General features: G+C 40.6%; 1 protein-coding gene and 1 pseudogene across 1 annotated transcript; one reads left to right on the forward strand and one right to left on the reverse strand.

Moving 5' to 3' along the window:
* The first annotated feature begins 989 nt into the window (after positions 1-989).
* LOC139443715 (probable ATP-dependent RNA helicase DDX23 pseudogene) lies at positions 990-2,137 on the forward strand (annotated as a pseudogene).
* Positions 2,138-4,733: 2,596 nt separating this feature from the next.
* On the reverse strand, positions 4,734-19,127 carry LOC139444346 (uncharacterized). The gene is made up of 11 exons (XM_071225282.1): positions 19,022-19,127; positions 16,532-16,750; positions 15,838-15,974; positions 13,763-13,898; positions 12,862-13,059; positions 11,363-11,560; positions 8,585-8,731; positions 7,980-8,156; positions 6,676-6,748; positions 4,928-5,913; positions 4,734-4,849 (listed from the first exon to the last, which is right to left on the reverse strand). Exons 1-11 carry the CDS (start codon positions 19,125-19,127, stop codon positions 4,734-4,736), a joined length of 2,493 nt encoding a protein of 830 aa, XP_071081383.1.
* Positions 19,128-21,755: the final 2,628 nt, after the last annotated feature.

Genomic DNA, 21,755 nt, shown 5'->3' on the forward strand with positions numbered 1-21,755 from the left:
ACGTTGTATACTGACATAATGGGTGTGCATGTGTCACTATATATAGCTACGTTGTATACTGACATCCTGGGTGTACATGTGTCACTATATATAGCTACGTTGTATACTGACATAATGGGTGTACATATGTCACTATATATAGCTACGTTGTATACTGACATAATGGGTGTGCATGTGTCACTATATATAGCTACGTTGTATACCAACATCTTCGGTGTGCATGTGTCACTATATATAGCTACGTTGTATACCAACATCTTCGGTGTGCATGTGTCACTATATATAGCTACGTTGTATACCAACATCTTCGGTGTGCATGTGTCACTATATATAGCTACGTTGTATACCAACATCTTCGGTGTGCATGTGTCACTATTTATAGCTACATTGTATACTGACATTCTGGTTGTGCATGTATTACTATATATAACTACGTTGTATACTAACAACCTGGGTGTGCATGTATCACTATGTATAGCTACATGAATGTATATATACGACCTTATGTAGACATTGATAGCCACGTATTGACGCTGGACGTGTCTCTTTCAGATATATATATATATAGCGTACTATTTCACTATTGTGTTATAAGCACCGAGGCTATCATGGCTGCGTGCGTGTGTGTATAGACAGTCACCCTTGACTACAGTATCGATTGCCGAAACGTATGGCTAGCGTTATACTACCAACATACAGCGGACAGAGTATCTCAGATATAAGGAAAGAAGGTAGCGTAAATCTCTATTCGCCACATCAAGCACGGATATCATATGGAACACTGAGAGCCTGGTGAGAGGTATGTTGAAGACATTGGTTATAAGGTTGGGGTAACACATCGAGAGCGAACACGGAACATGTATACAGATCGATAAGTAGAGACAATCAGAGACGTAGATCTGTCAGTGAGACCGTCACGGACCGAGAAGCAGAAATACACGTGTGGTCGGAGCAGAGACACTTACAGAAAGGTCACCTCATCTGAAGATATGGACGGTAAGATCAGAAATGCTGAACATGCCAAGAAAGGTGGGAAACACTATTCGATCAAACTAAAAAGAACTTCGAACCATGGAGCACCGTCACTCGATGAACATGCTGAAATTAAGCAGAGACGGGATGACCGTCACTGGTCTGAGAAATCTTTGGAGGATATGAGTCAAAGAGATTGGCTTACCTTTAAAACTGACCATAAGATCAGGTGTAAAGGAGAAAGAATTCCCTGTCCTTTGAGATCATGGAATGACCTCTCAGTTCCTAAGTTAATAAGAGAGTTTATTGACAAAAGGGGATACAAAAAACCCACTCCTATCCAGATGCAATCAATTCCAATTGGTCTACAAAACAGGGATGTTATTGGTGTTGCTCCTGCTGGTAGTGGGAAGACAGTCGCCGCACTTATTCCTCTTTTCGCGTGGATTCAAGGATTGTCGAAGCTTGAGATGATGGAAGATTCGATCAAAGCCCCTTATGCTATTATTCTTACACCAACACGTCAAGTGGTTCGACAGGTGGCGGACGAATGTCTTAGGTTTGGCGAAACAAGTGGCATCCGAACCGCCACAGTTATCGGAGGCATGACTCGTGAAGAGCAAAACCTCCAGCTCGGTTCGGGTTGCGAGATTATAGTAGCCACGCCAGGTCGACTCGCTCATACTCTGGAGAAACGTAGGATCCTTGATTTAATGTCGGGGTCTAAAGAGCTGCCAAAAACAGTGGATGTTGAAGAGGATGGGAAGAAGTACCACCAGACTGTCATGTTCACATCAACCATGTCTCCAACACTGGAGCGTTTTGCGCGTAGCTGCCTTCGTGACCCGTGCATGGTACACATTCATTCAGTTTGAGATGATCATGCAGAGCATATTGCCTACATGATGACAGAGCAGCAGAAGAATGAAAAGTTTCTCAAGATTCCTGATTGAACCACCTGTTCGTTACGTTGAAGAAAAAGGCGGATGCTGTCACCGAGTATCTGAACAGAACGGGCTTCAATGCTGAAGCGCTTCACGGAGGTATGTGCATGGCCCAGAGAGAAGCTGCTGTCACAAGTTACAAAGAAGGATCCATATTTGTCGCCACAAATGTTGCAAGTAGGGGAATCAAAATGGGCAACGTGAAAACTGTTCTTAGTTAAACCATGGGAAGGACTTTTGGAGAATATGTATGTCGTCCTAAAGTACTCACGGAAATGAAAAAAAACCTGTTTTTTCGACCTCAGATCTTAAATAATTGCAGTTAATATACAAAATATGTAAATAGTCAAACAACTAAATTAGTACTGATTGGGCCGTGGCACAAATACAGCGTATCAAATGTTTTCATGCATTTTTACACGTAAAAGTGTATAAAAATGTGAATAAAACAGACTATTGTGAAACAGGGCATAACCAGGTGTAAGTAGATCAAAGTGACCTATGACACCTTGACGACAGGTGAGAACAGGTCCATAATGCCTATAGTCTGTTTCTGCTATGTCAATTTGGACTTAGTTTTATTTTTGAATGTTGAAAGTGCCGACAAATTACCTCCTGTAAAGTACATTTCATATTGTTCACTGAGATCAAACTAGCAAATCCAGACTAGTACTTTTCGAGTTGTTTTGTCATTTCGTATTTACAGCTACGTAACACTTTGTGTCGATTTTTGAATTGAGAAAAACAGTTTTTTTTCATTTCCGTGAGTACTTTAGTCTGACAGGTCGAGAGGGTAAAAACGGTGCTGCAATTTCCTTCCTGACGGATGAAGATTCTTATCTCTTCTATGGCATAATTCTTTGGTTCAAGATTTTTGCACGAATTTAGCAACGTTGTGTGTGTGTGCGTGCGTGCGCACGTGTGCGTATATATGTATTAGTCTGGGCTTCTGCCAGTTCATAGTGCCCGCCAACTTAGATGCCATGCCACAGTTTAACATGAATGCCCCACTCAGAACTATCCATATGTCACCACGAAATGTTATAGAATACCCCAATAACACGGTCAACATCGGGTTGTGTACATGTGGGTACCCAAATAGACCCACTGGTTATTGCTAGTGACCTTGATCAGACACAATTTAATTTTATTAAACACCAACTACTACCAAGTTAGCAAAAAAATCATTTATTGTCTGTACTCTGTTTTATTATTGTACCCATACGTTTCCGATCGAACCTTACAATATATTTTACTTATCCTATTCCAATAGTCAACTTTCCCTTTATGTCGAGCAATATTCCTGCAGTTCCAGCCCTTAGTGTCTACATTTCACAACTTTTGAGGCACGGTCGAGCATGCTCTTTCTACCAACATATTAGGGAGCGTCATTCGACTCTTGACCCAGAAGCTGTTTTAACAGGGTTACACCATTCAAGGCCTCAGTAAAACTTTCAGCGGGTTTTATTGTGGTGGACATGTGGGGGACATTTCCACATCTGACGCATCAGTGACAAGTATGATGTCCGATGTAATTCCTTATTTTGACTTGAACCGTATGTTCCCGTGTTTTTACAGATGAATATCTGCTCTGCCTTTGCATGTGTTTGTGACGGGTGCAACCGGCGTTTCAGGATACGTTAAACCTTTTCGCGAACACCTGGTGAAACACTTCGGTGAAACCCAAGAGCACGGGTATGGTGCTGACACACCTAGAAACATAATCGGGGTGAACCGGGATTCGAACCTACAATCATAGGTTTCTGGCGTGCCCTAGGGACGAAACTCTGCATAGCGAATCGCAGCGCCTCAGACGACTGCCCACATCCCCATTTTAATCTGTTCATTATGTTCACAAAATCAGAAGGATATATTTCTCAACCTCCCGTCTGCACATAATCAAAAAATCAAAATGTACACTGTATATTCTTTATTTAGCTGTCGTAATGCCACGTCACCATTAATACCGAAGGTATAGTCGACGTCAAGAGGCCGTGCTTGAGGATGATATTTGTTTCTCTTGAGTCTCACCTGGGTTTGTCTGTATATAAAGCATACGGTTTTTCTCCTTGCATAGAATAATCAAAATTGTACACAAAAAGTTTCTACACTCTAATGTGGAATTCGTAATACTAATTCAACAATGCAGCAAGATGTTGTCCTTGGCTCACCGGGACAATAAACCGTCCTGAAGCGGATAAGGAAATCTTCCCTTGACTGGAGCTCAATGTTTCTTTGTGTCACTTACAACAGTTCTCCCACAGACTGCAGTTCTTCAACACCTGGTACTGCGCTATGTATACAACAGGGCATACCAGAACTAGAAGCTGTACAAGCGTGTTCCAATGTAACGGAGAGGCGGCTGATAACGGGAATATAGCAGTTTTTAATGCATTTATATAATCACAATAAACTTTTACTTTTATTCTTCAATGTATATATGTTCACTTGCACACCGAACGTTGTGAGTTACATTATCCATTGCTATCAAATTCTAAGCAAATCAAGTAATTCACAACTTAATGTCATGATTCAAATCAATGAGATCTCCAGTGAGAATTCCGGGTTGGAACAACAATCGATGCTGGTCGAAAGAGGTGAGGTAGATTGGGTGGTCGGGCTGGGTGACTTGGTTGATTGCGTGTCATCGTACCCCGATGGCGTAGATCGCTGCTCATAATTATCTGGATTATCTGTTCCAGGATCAACTATTCACAGGACGCCGTCATATTGCTGGAATATATGTGTGGCGTTAAACAACAACAAACAAACAAACAAACTGTGATATTGTTTACGTTAGCCACAACGCTTTGGACTTCAAGCATCGGATATTCCTTCTCTACTGTTTACACCGTCGTCTCCTGAAGTGCCACTAGGTGTGGACATACCATTCTCCCCTTGTGCTGTGAAGGATAAATTGTAGTAACACCTATCTTCATCACTGTTAGCACTAGTGTGATGAGATGGTCCAGTGTTGGTAGATGTGGGTTCAGCATGTGTCATGTGTGCACTGTCATCAAAACTGAGATCTTCCACATCTTCGATATACTGATACGTATCGTCATCCGTCTCCCAGTCCCCATCCACACCACAATCATCATCTAAATCTAATTCGTGCGCATAACTATAGTCATCCGGTCGCGGCCGTTGTGGCTGACGTTGTGTAGTGTCGTATCTGTCGTCAACGCCATCCAGTTTAAAATCAGCGTCAACGTCTCCGGCATGACTGTAGACGTTGTCGCTGATCTCGGTGGGAGTTTGTCTTGTCATAGAGTCATAACCATCTCGGCTTGACGTATTGGTCACACGATCATACACGTTCGTGTGAGAGCCTTCCCTTGTGGCAGTATGGTTCATTCTTTGTCCAAGTGTATTGTAAGGAGCATCCGACCTTCTCTTGTCACTGTTTGGTTCACTCGCTAGTTTACACATGCATCTATCGTCCATCTGATCTACTTCCCCAGCAAGCTGATATATGCCATCGTCGTCCTCAACTGTTACACCATCCATGTGAGCGTCCTTTACACCAGAACCATCATGCATTGCTTCATTCGTATTCTGAAAGTGTCTTACTGCCCTGGTGACCTGCATGGTCTCCTCTGTGTCCTCTTGTCCACCCGATTGTAAAATTATGTTTTCATAACAGCCCTTGTCCGGCTTTTGGTTAAAACAGCCTGATAACCTCTCCGGCTGATCACGCCCGTCGTTTTCAGACTTGATATTGCAATAAAGCTCCTGTTCTGTGTCCTTGGTGTTTCGCGTCCACAACGCTTTTTGAATGTGACTGTTCGGTTTCACTGTTGCTGTAGGAACCGCGGAGTAATATGGCGAGTTCCAACTGCTTGTGTCTAAAGGCACCGGGACCTCGTAGCCGTCATTATCGTCTCCTGATAGGGCCGTAGCTGCAGAGTATGGGGCATTGGTTGCTGATGCATTGAAGCCTATAGTTTGACTATTTGAAACCGTTAGTTTGGCTCGGAAGCACAACCTCTTCATTCTGAAATATAAATCTGAAGTCATTTTCCTACCATTTTACAGGCAATATAAAATATATAATCATTAATCAATATATGTTCTATAGATCTACGGCAATTTATCATAAGCTTGGAAAAGGAAAGTTGAATTTGGTTTACAGTAAACGATGGAGGAGGTTTAAATATTGTAATAACATGTCACTGACCTTGAAACGACAGGAACCAATACAGTACCTTACAAGGAAGCTGTATACATTAGGACGTACTAGTATATATGCGGTTACCCTTCCGTACACCGTTCTTCTCTGTTTTATAATAAATGAAACTGACGTGTTGTATGTGTTGGGTTGACGTACGTTTTAGATCAGACATTTGTATCCTATGACTTTACGAATCACTCTGATATATATGGTCGAGGGAGTGTTATACTATCAATATCAACAATGATAATCTCAATTTTAATTTTGCTCTGTTTAGAAGCGCATACGTTCTGACTTAAAACGCCTCTTTTCTGTCTTTAGTGTATTGGTGTTCAATTAGTTCAAATGACTGATTATTGCCCATTAGATATGTATAGAAATTTGAGAGTGGAGAAAATATGGAGAGTAGCTCTCTTTTTTACTCCAATTTTCATTATAAAACGGCATTAAACTACCCTCATCTGTCTTTACAAGACGTCGTTCTGTACTCAGGTGATTGATCATGGTTGTTATTCTTTATTTATCATTACATGTATGATCATTGCCTTTAAGTACACTAGAGTCATCCTATTGGAGTCGGTGTACCTGTATGTGAATACCAGAACCATGACGCCACATAGCAATACCAAACTTCCAATGACAACGCCCACGTAGACACCTGAAAGACAAACATCCATCTTATTTAAACTGGGGGCATGGGTTTCCCAGTCGTCTTAGGAGCAGCAATTCTTTGGGACTTGTGTCCCTTCAGGTCAACAGCTACCTTTGTTTATGGGTTCGAATCCCGGTTCTTCACCACCGTTGTAAACGTGCATTACTCCTGGATTTTCTCCCACATCAAGTTGGCACCCTGTGATATAACTGTAATACTTTCAAAGCGGAGTTAAACCCAAGTTACTAACTCACTCTAATCAAAACTGTGATGTAAATTCGAATAATCTACCAGGGATACAACAATTCATTGATGTTGGAACATCCCCATGCCCTTCTCCATAGCACAGTACTCAATACTGTACTCTGGTATTTATACAAAAACTGATGTATATAAAGTTACATGATACCACAAACAATGTATGTAGTGAAAAGTGCATCAGTTCAGATCAATTTATCAGGCACTGAGTCCAAACAAACTGAAAGCTACAGCTTGAAGAACTTACATTCACGAGTCACTGTAAAGCTGCAATGGCAACAGTGTTCGGGGAACGGTTACGCATAACAGGTCTCTACAGTTAGACGTCAAGGCTGTCATGTAGCACGTGTCTATGGTGTAATATAACCGGTAGGATGAGATGGCTAACCTCGCAGGCAGCTTGGGTTGTATAATCCCCAGGGAGCTGAGAATGATTATTGTGTGCACACTGATCCATTGACCACGGTAAAAAGTGCGCTTTTAGCAACCACGATGTAAAACAGCGCCAAACAAATGCTCTTATTATATTAAATTAAAGGTGGTTGTTTACTCCTACATGTGTACACAATGTAAACTCCTTATGGTAATCTGTGATTATGTTTATAAACTCTCATGGAAAGAACCAACTGCAAAAAACTAATTGTGTCGCAATCTTGTATGGAATATTTTCCAATATTCAGAGTGAGTGAGTATGGTTTTACGCCGCTTTTGGCAATATTCCAGCAATATCACGGCTGGGGACACCAAAAATGGGCTCCACACATTGTACCCATGTCGGGAATCGAACCCGGGTCTTCGGCGTGACGAACGAACGCTTTAACCACTAGGCTACCCGACCGCCGCCCCCAATATTCAGACTTTTGTGTCCAACATTGTCAGTCACCATCCTTATGGCAGTCGCAGAACATTTGCATCAACTCCATGGAATGGACAAAATGCAAATAATGAATTATCTTGTATGGCAATATGGAATATTTACCAATATTCTGAGATTTGTGTCCAGCAGTGTCAGTCACCAGGTGCAACAGCGTGGTGTTATATGTGGTCGACGGATAGGTTTTGTGACCGGTTGGCATTGTTGTGTTTCTTATTGAGGTAACACGTGCTGTAGGTGTCATACCTGTGCTGGGCGCCACAGTTGATGGTCGTAATTTTACTAAGAACAGGTAATATATACAGTATGTATTAACATGAATGTTCTCTCTTTTTCTCGTCGTTTCATCAGGAAGAGAAACGCATCTTAGTTTTACTTGGATCAAGTATTTGTTAACATAAATGCTCTCACACTTGAAATGCAATTAATGCTTTTACTCGTTTTGTAAAATCAGAAAAATGTCCACACTATAGATAAAGCCGTGGTGAACACGTATCTATAAATAAAAGAATAGAAACGCGAACTGAGTCAACCGTTATAAAGACACAACATTATGACAATACATAAATTCTATTGACAAAGATGATACCTTAACTGTTATACAACATACGCCATAAGGTATGAACGAAATTAACATTGATAAAGATAAACATAAGCATGGTACGTACATTGTGATTTTGTCTTTAAAATGAAAAGCTTAAAACACTTACAACCTTCACAGACAGACCCGTAGCGTTTGGAGCATTCAATCCAAAAGAAAATGGCCGGCGTAGATGAAGTCTTGCCTACAGCAAGGCATTTTGGAAGTGTACTAGATGCACCATTAAAGAGGACTGAAGGCAAAGTCACTTGGTTACCTGAAAAAAATAAAATAAATATAAATATAAATAAACGACTGATTTTGATGTTGTAACATAAAATGGATGCCAAGGTATTTCAAATATGTATCGACAGTTTATTCACTGTACAATCTATTCGGCATCTTCCCGAGGCAAGGGAGTTTACTGACTATAAAAGTCCAGTTTCCACCCTTGACGAACTAGGCTGAACTTTCTGAATGATATTTTGGCTGAACGAACGACTCTATGTATCGTCCAATGAAAATTGCGCAACGAAATCGACATGCGGCTCTTAAAACAACTTATAGAGCCTAGACGTCTGTAGAGACCTGTTATGCCTGACCGTTCCCGTTTGTCTTTATAGCCCGTGTTTTAAACAGTTAGAAATAATATTGTTATTGCAAAATGTGTTTGACAAATTTGTTTTTAAATGGCTATATGGTAGAACATATGCCGATGCGACGTCACATTTTATTTACTCACTCACTCACTCACTCACTCACTCACTCACTCACTCACTCACTCACTCTTTAAACGACATGTTGACTGCCGTGTAGATTTCAGTCGGTTGCAAGGTTTGCGAAGCGTGTACACCGACAACTGGGCGCCGACATATGTTTCCCAGATCTTTTCATGTTTTTAATCACGGTGTACAAGTAATTTCATGCACTTAATACGCGTTTTATTACAATATAGATCTTGATTATCGATCAGATCGTCTTAACTTGATGACACCATTTGTTTTGTAATAAACACTGGCGGCGCTACGACCGAGACAGAGAATTCCAGCAAGGGTGAAAACTTGGCTAAGTCAGTTAAATGCCTTGCCTTTATCAATTATTAATGACGATATACGTCATATATAATCTCTTTAAAAAAGTAGAGATACTCGGGATAAATTAAACTTTCCAACACCGTACGAGATATTAGTTTCCAGTATTAGAAGTATGATAACACAGTTGGTTGTTTTACGCCGCACTCAGCAATATTGCAGCTATATGACGGCGGTCTGTAAATAATCGAGTCTGGACTAGACAGTCCAGTGATTGATATCATGAGCATTGTTCCACGCAATTGGGATCGATGACATGCTTCAACCAAGTCAGCGAGCCTGACCACCCGATGATGTTTATAAAACGAATGGGAACACATTATAGCCAGTAGTGATGTATTATTGTAGATGTGACAGCCAACGATCTTGAAGGATGTGAAAGTCAAAGTTGACGTTTAAGTAGTGCATAATACCGCCAAGAATGATCAATTATTCATTCCCTCGACGAGTCTCTTAATGCCGATATAAGGGAGTCTGTTCCAGTAATCTTGCAGCGTCTGGCCAAGTTCAGCCAACGCGGTCGGCGGCCTATGACGTACACAACGGTCCCTTTGTCATGCCCCAGACGTGTTCAATGGGGGAAAGGTCTGGGTTCCCTATTTCAACTTGTACAATATGTTCCCTAAGTGAGACAATTGACCCCTTTGCAAGTGTCTGTGACTGGTGCCGCCGGTGAGACAGGATATGCTCACTTTTTCGCGAACACCTGGTATCATCACTATTTGATAGTGATTCAAAAACACAATAATCGTGCAATCAAGTCTGCTCTTTGCAGAGGTTTCTTATGAATATGGAAGGGAATTTGTGGATTTTATTCAATGCTGGCCATGACATTGCATGGGAGTGTGGTGCTAGCGGTGAACAATGACGATTTGTGCAAGGTGAGTACGGGCGTTGTTCTGAATGAGAAAACGTCGACCCACAAGCCTCTCAAAGGGACGGCAAACGGTGTCAGTATGTTGTCCCGATAGTACTGTCCAGTGACACTTCCTCACACAATATGGATTTCAATCATACTTATGCCACCTCACACCATAACTGATCCATCGCCAAGTCTGTCATGATGTCTCAGGTTGAAATTGGCTTTACGTTCATTTCGACGTTGCCAGACAGAACCACGCCTATCAAGGAAATGCAAATTGAGTCGTGACTCATCTGAAAACATGGCACGTGATCAGCAACGATTACCCCAGGTCTTTTTTCCTTTAAGGTCTTCAGATTCACTAAACACCATGAAGACACCTCGTACTGGCGACTATAACGTGATGGTAACGTGCTTCACCACATGAATTCGAAGCCGTATGACTGCATATAATGGCTCACATCGTTCCTATGTATCGGACCGCTTCCGTGGTCTGGTGGTAGAGCGTCCGCCCGAAGAGCGGAAGGTCTTGGGTTCGATCCCCGGTTGCGTCAAACCAAAAGACGATAAAAGATGGTACTTATTGTTACCCTGTCTGGTGCTCGGCATTAAGGGGCGAAAACAAGGACTGGCCAGCTCGGAGTCAGTATACTGTGTCTGAGTGGGGCATTCATATTAAACTGTGGCATGGTATGCCAGTGGGCTAGCACTATTAATCGGCAACAGCAACAGTACAGGCAGCCACACAACACACACACGTGCATGCCCGTCGCTATATAAGTGCAAAATCTTGGACGCGACGTTAAACCCCACTTCACCTCACCTCCTATGTATCTACGGATCTAGAATCCACAATATGTAATCTAATTACGTTATTGGTTACATTTGTTTGCCCTATATATTAGTTTCACATCAGCTTGATTTCGAATAGTATACGCCAAGTGTCTCTACTTACCATCGACCCATTTTCTCACCGACTCTCTCTCCAGACCGACCCAGTATTGTTGATATATGTCCTGGGGCCTTGACACAATCGCCAGTGTAAGGTTTCCGGCGTTCTCGGCTGTCACTTTGATCAACGAGCATTCTGTGTTCGAGGCCACCCAGGATCTGGGCACATACCTTAAGCATACTTTACCTTCGCAGTGCGGGTCTGTAAACATACACACAACCCGATATTAAGCGACGATGTCGTCTATCTTCACACAATGTCAAACATTCTTCGAAGCTATTGCGAGAGAAGTACAACAACCCATAACTTTGCGTCGAAGAGCGTAGGTTCGAATCCCACATTTCCACTGATTTTGGCGATAGGTTTGTCAGCATCAAACCCGTGCACGTGGGTCTGACACCGACATCACCTTTCTTCAACATTCAACTGACACAGCGTTATATTACTGTGCTACAGTTCAAAGCAGCGTTAACCACTCGCTCGCTCACTCACCCTCACTCACTCAGTGTCTCAAACACTCAACCCCCTTCCCCGAACCCCCACCCCACCAACCACACCCAGTCTCTCATTCACCCCCACACTCACTTACTCGATATCACAGAAAGTTATATGATATAGTTTCACATTTTGCAAGAGTAATAAGTGTGAAATCAATACATGTTAACATCAAATTTGGTTGTTTGATGTTTAACGCCGCACCTAGCAATATTCCAGGCATATAACGGTGGTCTGTAAATTATCGAGTCCTGACCAGACAATCCAGTGATTGATATCATGAGCATCTATCTACGCAATTGGGATACGATGACATTCATCCGCGAGCCTGACCACCCGATCCCGTTAGTCGCCTCTTACGACAAGCATAGTCGCCTTTTACAGCAAGCATTGGTTGCTGAAGACCTATTCTACCCCGGATCTTCATGGGTAATTAACATTAGATGTACACATTAAAACTGAATTATGATAACTACATCATGGGTGCAATTACATGTGAACATTTAGTTGGAACAATCATGCACGCAATATCGTACATTAGGGCTGGGGCGGGTAACTCGGGTACTCGGGTCGAGTTGGGTACTGAGCCAGGACCCGGGTACCCACAGGACTACCCGGACCCGTGGTTAGTCACGTGATATATTTTTTAATGACAAAACTTATCTAAAACTCTATGGTCACACTACAAGTCACTTCTGTTCCCATTTCTTTCTGACTATGCACGCATTCCTTCTGCCTTTTATATCTTTGAAAAAAAAAGATAAAACTTCATGCAGTAAACATCAGTGCATATGCATGACCAGATCGTTTTATACGTGTATCTAACTATTTTGCCAGGACTACGGTCAAACTTTTCCCAAATCGGACAGTTTGTACCTATCTCTTGAGGCCTACAGCAGGTACCAGGGTAGGGTCATGTAATAGCGGGGTGGGTACCCGGGTAGTAAATGTTGACCAGCCCTAAAGTTTATTACATAAATATTTCAACCCATTCATAGCTGTCTTACTTCCAGAACTTTTCACAGAGTTCTTCTCACATGCCGACATTCTCCGGCGGACATCACAAGCGCTGTCACACTTGAGATATGGGTAGTACGTCGTGCCGCGATATCGGATGTGGAACAAGTTGTCAACCCTTGGTCGATCTCTGTTCACGCCAACATAGCAGCATCCGCTCGTTGGGAGGGGTACAACGTTGACGTTTTCTATTCACGAAACATTCATGTATACATACACATCTACCATCAGTAATTATATTCCAAGACCAAAGCGCGCCTCAATGCAAAACGCACCTAATGCGTTAAATCATATACATTGAATGGGGATTGATTGAAGAAGAATTAGGTGTAAGGCCTTCATTCTGCGGAGGCAGAATATTAACTTTCGTTTTGCTTTTTACGTTGTAACTACATGTATATGCAGAAGCGATAGAACCCTTTATCTACCAAAGAGTCCAACTGCATCATAAGCATTATGTATATGAATCATTATCAGTTAGTGATGATACGCGAAAAGGTGTGCACCCGTCACAAATACACCCAAAGGCAAGTCAAGTGTTCACCTGAACAAACACAGGGGCATATGGTAAAAGTTAAAATTGGATATCATTTAGGTTACCGGTGCGCCAAATTTAGAAATGTCCTCTACACGTCTACCATAAACCATTTTGAAAGTCCCTGCATGTTGTAATTCTGACGAAACAGCTTTTGACCACGAGTCGCATTATTCTCTTTGAAATCATCATGGGCAGAGCATGATCGACTGTAATATATTACTATTAGGTACACGGAACAGCACAGAAGCAATATGACTTGAACAAAGGAACACATTTTGGACGCATATTACGCGAAGATATTCAACTATTCATTTTGATTTCGTCGAAAAGAAAGGAAATGGTACTAGTATTACCCATTCTGTACACCGATACTCCGTTGTCATTTCCGCAGAATTCCTCATAGTTCCCGGGACACCGCACTTCAGATGCTCTCTTTGATGACAAGTCAGTACTGTTCAGCCAGTTACCGAGACAATAGCACCCGTCTCCCTGTAAAGATCCAACATCACTGGTATTTTAGAACAATGTCACCCACGTTCTGGTGAACAGCACGTTATGTCAGCATCTGTGTAATATCGGTAAATAAAAGATATCTACCCGATAAATCGCAAAGAAAATTAAGAACGAAGCGTGGTTTATTTCACGATAAAACATTGTTATATCATGACGTCATTTATAGAGATTCGAACATGCGCTCGCATCTTGACACCGTTTTTTAGGGGGAAGTGTCTCGTGATTTGTTGCTCATAGATGTAGCTGGGCAACGTAGATAAACACAATGGCCAAACGATCCCATCCAAAAGTAGATATGATATGACAATCTGCATTGGGAGAAAGGGTACAGATGATCGACGTGAAAAATGTGAGTATATGAGGGAAAAAACACATTTAACCCACCTGTTCATAAAATCGACTTTTTCGACATTGTCGAGGTCAGGTTCTATTCAGGGAGTGATCATTACTTAAATACGTATAAATAGTTTAAAGCTTGTACATTTTAGTAACATGCTTAAAAAGGGTGTACATACTACTGATATCTCATATTAGAAATAAACGACTCGGGGTCGTTGTTTATCGTACAAAAAAAAACTGCAGGAAGGATAAACCGCTCTGGGATGCGCCCCTCATTTTTAATTCTCCCTGCAATGTTTTTTTAATGTAGGACAAACAATTGCCACTCGTCGTATATTTCTTAAATAATGTGACATTTAGAAGCGGTATAATCAACGAAGACAGGGTTGACTGATGGATTGCCACTTAGTTATTCATGCTTCATAAAGTTACTGGCATCTGTACCGAGACGTCGCATTGAAAACACCGAAGAAGAAAGACGTTAGGGTCCATGTCAACCTTATATTCATCTTGGAGTGTATGTATGTAAGTATCCTGTAAAATGCTTAACAATAGAAGTTGCCCTCATGGTCAATGGTCAATGGTCAATGGGTCATGCGAAGAAGTATCAGACAAGACAAATGTGGCACCAACGCACCAGCATTAAGCGTGACAACTCAGTAATGTGTGCAATATCTTGATTTATCTGTAGCATTAGTTGTAAGGCTATTGTCAATATCATAACAGCTATAAATTTATTTTAATCGAAGCCAGGCGCATGAAACAAACAGGATAACAAACCCTGGTCGCTATGGCACTGGGTTCAGATAAACAGTGGCCATAGTGCTTCCGTCTAGTTTGATAGCACAGATACAACAGTCGTAGAGCTACTAACGCATTGTGAATCAGCGTCCATTAAGCCCATGTATATCTGGGCAAGCAATTAACATTTAGAATGGTTTGTTTTTTTATTGGTGAAGGTGTAGCGAGGATGTACACCCTAAATTAAACACGAAGGGGGTACTCACTTCAGGCGTACACATACTTATGGCTTAAGTACAGCGCCAAAAACAGAGTAAACTCCTCACGTAATTATGTAAAATAGGGGAGAAATATCATTTAAAGAAAAGGCGTAACTACCAAGAGGTCTACAAAATCACTTTCACCAGGGAAATCAAATACTCATCATCAATTACAAAGTCAAGAAAATATTTAACACACCTGAATGTGCCTCTTTGCATTTCATGTACAGTAAACTACTTTTATAACAAACACGCTCATAACCAACTGATGGATAAAACGAACTGTTATTTAGTCCCGGCAATTTGCTGTATGTATGCTGTGTATATGCTTGTAACGAATAACGGTTATAACGAGCTAAAATTAGCGGTCCCTGTGAGTTCGCTATAACCGTAGTTTGGAACAAAACGACTGTGTGTATGACTGTCTATTAATTAGTAGTTCCAATTGAACACCCTGGCTTCAGCAAATGTTATCAACAACTCGAGTTATGTTTAATTCGCTGTGAGTAATCATTACAAATTGTAGAATAAATATACCGCCACACGTGAAGGTAGATATTTATTCAGTCACTCACCCGAAGACCAAACACTGTATGCTGTTCCCTACAGTGCTGATGACATGCTACAGCTGAATTGCCATCTACGTTTGTCTTATTGTCATTCAGAGTGAGTCTCCGGTACCCTGTGTAGCTGTACAGTGGGGAATGATCGCCTGAAGCAGTACATTTGCAGTATTAAGAAACATCAGTTGCAGAGGAGAGGAGTCTTCAGACATTGGATTTCCTTTTATTAATTCGCTATGACATTTTCAATCTCATTTAATCGTCAGTAATACACTGATATTCTTTATATGAAATAAACATACATGCTTGCTCTCAAAGCAATGTAATACAGTTTTGAACGAAATGTAAAATTTAGAAAAATAGTTTTGATAAGCAAGATATGGTTTTACAGATTGATTAAAAGCCAGAGTATGATGATGTCGCTTTACTAGATAATGGCCAACATGTATATGATCTTTCCTTTATAAACTGGGCGGGTTTTTTCCTATTAGGAGTAAAAATAACAAATGATGTAGCCTTTATCTTAAAACAAACAGAACTTGATCGGCAGACTTAGACGTTGCTTGATTTAAAAAATATTTAAAATCTTAATGAACACCAGTACATTAAAAACAATTAAACAGGTTTTCGTGCTTATAAGACATTCAATGTAATAAATACTTTCATAATCACGGGAACATTTCCCTTTCAGAATATGTCCACATACCTGTCCAGATCCAGTTGGGGTATGTAATCGCACCCACCCAGTAGGGTACATTGACATGAAGCTGTCTGATGATGTCTTCGGGGATGCTCTGTGATGGTGGTACATACATATTTCCCCCTAGATGGGAACACTCCCGCTGTGCATCCCACCAGCTTTGATTCGTAGTGAGGATTCTGTTCATTGTATTGTCATTACTGGCTGTAGGATCCATTCCGAAAGCTGAAAATTCTTCAGCAAATAAACGACACAGACAGAATTGACACAGAAAACGATCTGATATAAAGTTCTGATTGACTGTATTGTTGTTTCATACCGCATTTAGCAATATGTCTGGATTATCACGTCGTAAACACCGGATATGGGTGTACCCATGTGAGTGAGTGAGTGAGTGAGGTTTTACGCCGCTTTTAGCAATATTCCAGCAATATCACGGCGGGGGACACCAGAAATGGGCTTCACACATTGTACCCATGTCGGGAATCGAACCCGGGTCTTCGGCATGACGAGCTAACGCTTTAACCACTAGGCTACCCGACCGCCCGTACCCATGTGAAGAATCGAACCCACACATTCGGCGTGGAAGCTAACACTTTAATCACGAAACTACCCTGCTGTCTCTCGTGACTGTCATAACTCACATTTGTGTTTCTGTCTTGTTTTCGTTAAAAATATATTTTTATGTTTCAAATGACATTTTTTGGACATTACCATGTACATGTATTCGATCAATAATTCGATCAATTCGAAATGTTGATTATTTTTTTTTTTTTGATAAAGATAATTAATAGATGAGAAATATGTTTCACTACTATTTACTTATACATGTTTAAAACAAGTAATCTATTCCTTTTGTCTGATACGATATTCCAACAATAGACATAACCAAACCTGGTCTGATTTTAATATATTAAAAGACAGGTTCGAAATGGTGCTTCTGAAGACACTTTTATTGTCACTAGTTTAAAATAACTCTTTAAAACTAGCAATCTCGCATAAAGTGTTCACTTTACATTGATGGAACACTTCTTCCTGTTCCAAAATACTGGGAAACTATCTCGTAAAGGGTAGAGGCAGTTAAATGATCAAATCCGATCAATTTGTAGTCCGAATTAGCTCATAGTGAATTCGTTCAAAACTTGAAGTGTCAGGTCCAACTACGAATTTGTCTCTTCATGCAACAGCAATTATGTAAACTAACAAATGAAATTTGACTGAGTGAGTGAATGTTGTTTGACAATACAGTCAGCAATATTCCAGCAACATCCAAGGTGTTTAACTTGAGTAAAACAGAAAACAACTCATTCAACAATCGAACATACTGACTATCTCTTCAAAGTGAATTGTTATCATAATTGTTGTTTAGGACAAAGTTGACATAAAGATAATGCCATTGATTCAACTAACAAATGATATGAAAGTCGGTTGGATTCAAAGTAAACTAGAATATTTCCAGCTAACATATCAAACATATTTGCTCTGAATTCAATAGTTTCTGTAAAAGACCAGTTTATGCCATAATGCAAGGGGCGGTCGGGTAGCCTCGTGGTTAATATATGTCACGCCGAAGACCTGGGTTCGATTCCCGACATGGGTACAATGTGTGAAGCCCATTTCTGGGGCCCCCCGCCGTGATATTGCTGGAATATTGCTAAAAGCGGCGTAAAACCATATTCACTCACTCACTCACTCCATAATGCGAATTCTATATAATGTAATATTATAAATCTGTCATTAAGATTGTAATGTGATATAAAATATCGGAATCTTTAACAATGGGAGAATAAATAGACAACACTGTATATTAAATCAAACGCTATTGTATTGGATGGATCAATACTAATTACAATAGGTATCTAATTAGATATCAATCTAAAAACATTCTTGAGCTTTGGACAACTCGATATATTTGCGGAGGTCCAAAGCACTTCAAATTCCACTGTATTTGTAACCGTACATGAGAAAATTGACACGATATGCAAATTAACGCGAGTGGGTGGTGCTGTCGGTAGGGCAGGACATGCTTACCTTTATGGGGAACATCATAGTATCATCCCTGATGTTCAGTGATCCATTCATACAATTTCTACGGCTCTTTTGCCTTTTACGCCCAGAATCTGTTTCGGTGGATATTTGAAACTGGGCATTCTCTGGCGTCGACGTTTCGTTATGTATTTATATTTATATGCGACTTTATTATATGTGATTATTATGTATTATTTAGGATATGCGATTTCAATATATAAATATTCATTCTGGTATATTAGCATATTACCTTAATAAAGCGACAGATGTGTATATGTTTTTTCCTAATTTTCCTAAACAACAATGGCGTTCTCTTTTGCGTTGTAACTATATAAATGTAAGAGGTGAGGACAGTACACAGGGGGAATTACTATATACATGTTTACTATATCATAGCACATCACAATGTTCTGCTGGCATGGAAATCTGTATGTAAAATATTCCAACGAATTAAAACGTCATACTCACTCAGTTGATCGGCAAGTACAATACTGTCACAAACAAGGAGGACGATAGCAATGGCCATCATCCAACAGGGCAAACATCCTGCATGTATGTCCCCAGTAGACGCCATATGTTTCTGCACCAGGTAGTTGGCAATATTGAAAATAAGCGATAACAATACAATAAGTGATATCTCAGTTGCCTTTATAGATGGCCGCTTTCACAGAAATCAAATCTCTGGTCAATATCCTCCGAAACTGGGCGTCAGGTATCTGAGCTATTAATAAATATCTCTCTAGGGTAGGGATTGTAGAGACGTAGGAATGTTAGATTTAAAGGACCAAGCACAATCTGGGTTCTAATGTAATATATATCTGCATCATCGGCCCGTTTGTATATATACTGATATCATTAACCTGCGATTGTCAAAAAAACATTAAGGTGATGACAATTAAGTTATAATTTGTTTTGTATTTGAAATGTTCATTTGTATTTGTAATACACATGTATATTGTTTGATAGTGTTTGAATGGTACATGTGTGTTGACGTCTCATTGGCATGTTCTTATATTCGTATAACTATATCTATTTCGGTTTTAGATTTTTTTAATTATATCATTAAAGCATTGGCTACGCTCTGAGACGTCTCATGATGGTGGTGATTTACGTCCCGTGTGCCAGCAAGCGTTGTTTGTTTAAGCTGATATTAGACGAATAAATCAAGAGTTTTATCAACAGAGAGCATGTGATTGAGTACACAGGATTACCCGCTGTTCCCGTGTAGACATAGTGACAGCAAAGTTCCACACACACCTCAAAAACAAACACATAGCTAACTTATCTTCCTGTCTTTGTAGTGTCTTTTCTTATATTTGTCCTGTCCCAGTATGTTTAATACGGAGTATCTGCCTTACGTGTATGGTAAATCCTGCGATGTCAATCAATAAATTCAAAACGCCATCCCCAGAGAATAATCAGTCTCGAATTCTGTCATACGTAATAGGAATGGTTTGTAGTGTATCATTACATAATCATATAACGAAACCATTTATAATCTGTCTATCCACCCATCCATCCATCTATCCATCTATATCTATCTATATATACACAGAAAAGAAAAAGGTCTGAGTGAGCACTGTTAATGAACATACGTTTCTCTATTTATCTTCTTTCTTCGTTTAATTTATTAATTGTAAACAAGCATACTTGTAAGTCTATGGTGGAGGGCGATCTAAGTGCCCAATCCTTTCCGTGTGAGTCAGATATGTTAACGCATATGTGATTCAAGATGTACAGAGCATCATGGTAGCAGCAGTAGGTGTCTTGTTACATGGCAGCAGTAGGTGTCTTGTTACATGGCAGCAGTAGGTGTCTTGTTACATGGCAGCAGTAGGTGTCTTGTTACATGGCAGCAGTAGGTGTCTTGTTACATGGTAGCAGTAGGTGTCTTGTTACATGGCAGCAGTAGGTGTCTTGTTACATGGCAGCAGTAGGTGTCTTGTTACATGGCAGCAGTAGGTGTCTTGTTACATGGCAGCAGTAGGTGTCTTGTTACATGGCAGCAGTAGGTGTCTTGTTACATGGTAGCAGTAGGTGTCTTGTTACATGGCAGCAGTAGGTGTCTTGTTACATGGCAGCAGTAGGTGTCTTATTACATGGCAGCAGTAGGTGTCTTGTTACATGGCAGCAGTAGGTGTCTTGTTATACAACGTGTTATACTAGGGCTCCCCATTTTAAACCCGGTGGAAACCAGTATGAAGCAGATCTGAGGTATACAAAGAATGTGAGTACCAAAGCTGGGGTTGTCGTTCCAATTGACCCCACACATGCCGTACCTCTCGGCCTTTAGAGAGTTGTAGATGGTATGTTGGGCTTACACGACCCACACACAACACAAAACTGCAGAACTGTAGATATTATGGCATCATCTGGCACTCAACAGTCCAGCATAATCTTTGTAGTACTAGGGAAATAACAAGTAGGTCCCTCCCCTGTTCCCTGTGTTCCTTCCGCAGCTTCAGCTGTGATTTTCGTGTATCATTTCGAGGGCGTTTATGTCTTTTCTCAACGGTCAACGCAAAAATGGCCATGAGAGGGGCACGAGTCGCTATTCGGCTTGTCCCGGAATAACACGAGTTGGTCACGAATGAGTCTTCTTGTAGGTTACGGAAAGAGGCGAGTGGTGACGAATGAGGGGCACGAGTCGCTATTCGGCTTGTCCCGGAATAACACCAGTTGGTCACGAATGAGTTCGTTCGAGTGTCGGTGACGAGTGTAGATGACGTTACCACATGCATTATTTTCTATTCCACAGAAATTGTATGTGATGTCGTGAGAACAATAGGTTGACATTGTCATGTGTTTATGAATCACTATCAAATAGTGATTGTTCCAGGTGTTTGCCAAAACTTGAGACTATCCGTCACAAACACATGCAAAAGAAAGTAAACTTTTCACCTGACAAAAACCCACGGGAACATATGGTACAGGTCAAGATAGGGAATTGCATCGGCCATCATTCTTGTCACTGATGCGTCAGATTTGGCAATGTCCTCCACTTGTCTACCATAAAACATGAAATCTTTAGCAGGGATACTAATTCTCTATACACATGTACATTTTCTGTAGTTATATATTGTAAACAAATGCAGATTAATAACACAGCGATGCAATAAATAATGCTTTATTTTTTAAAAAGATATATTTCAGATGTCAGACTATATAGAATAATATTTATACGAATTGTACAAAAAAGTGA

The sequence above is a fragment of the Haliotis cracherodii genome, unplaced genomic scaffold, assembly GCF_022045235.1.
Source record: "Haliotis cracherodii isolate W230 unplaced genomic scaffold, xgHalCrac1.p SCAF_5, whole genome shotgun sequence".
Taxonomy (NCBI): Eukaryota; Metazoa; Mollusca; class Gastropoda; order Lepetellida; family Haliotidae; genus Haliotis; species Haliotis cracherodii.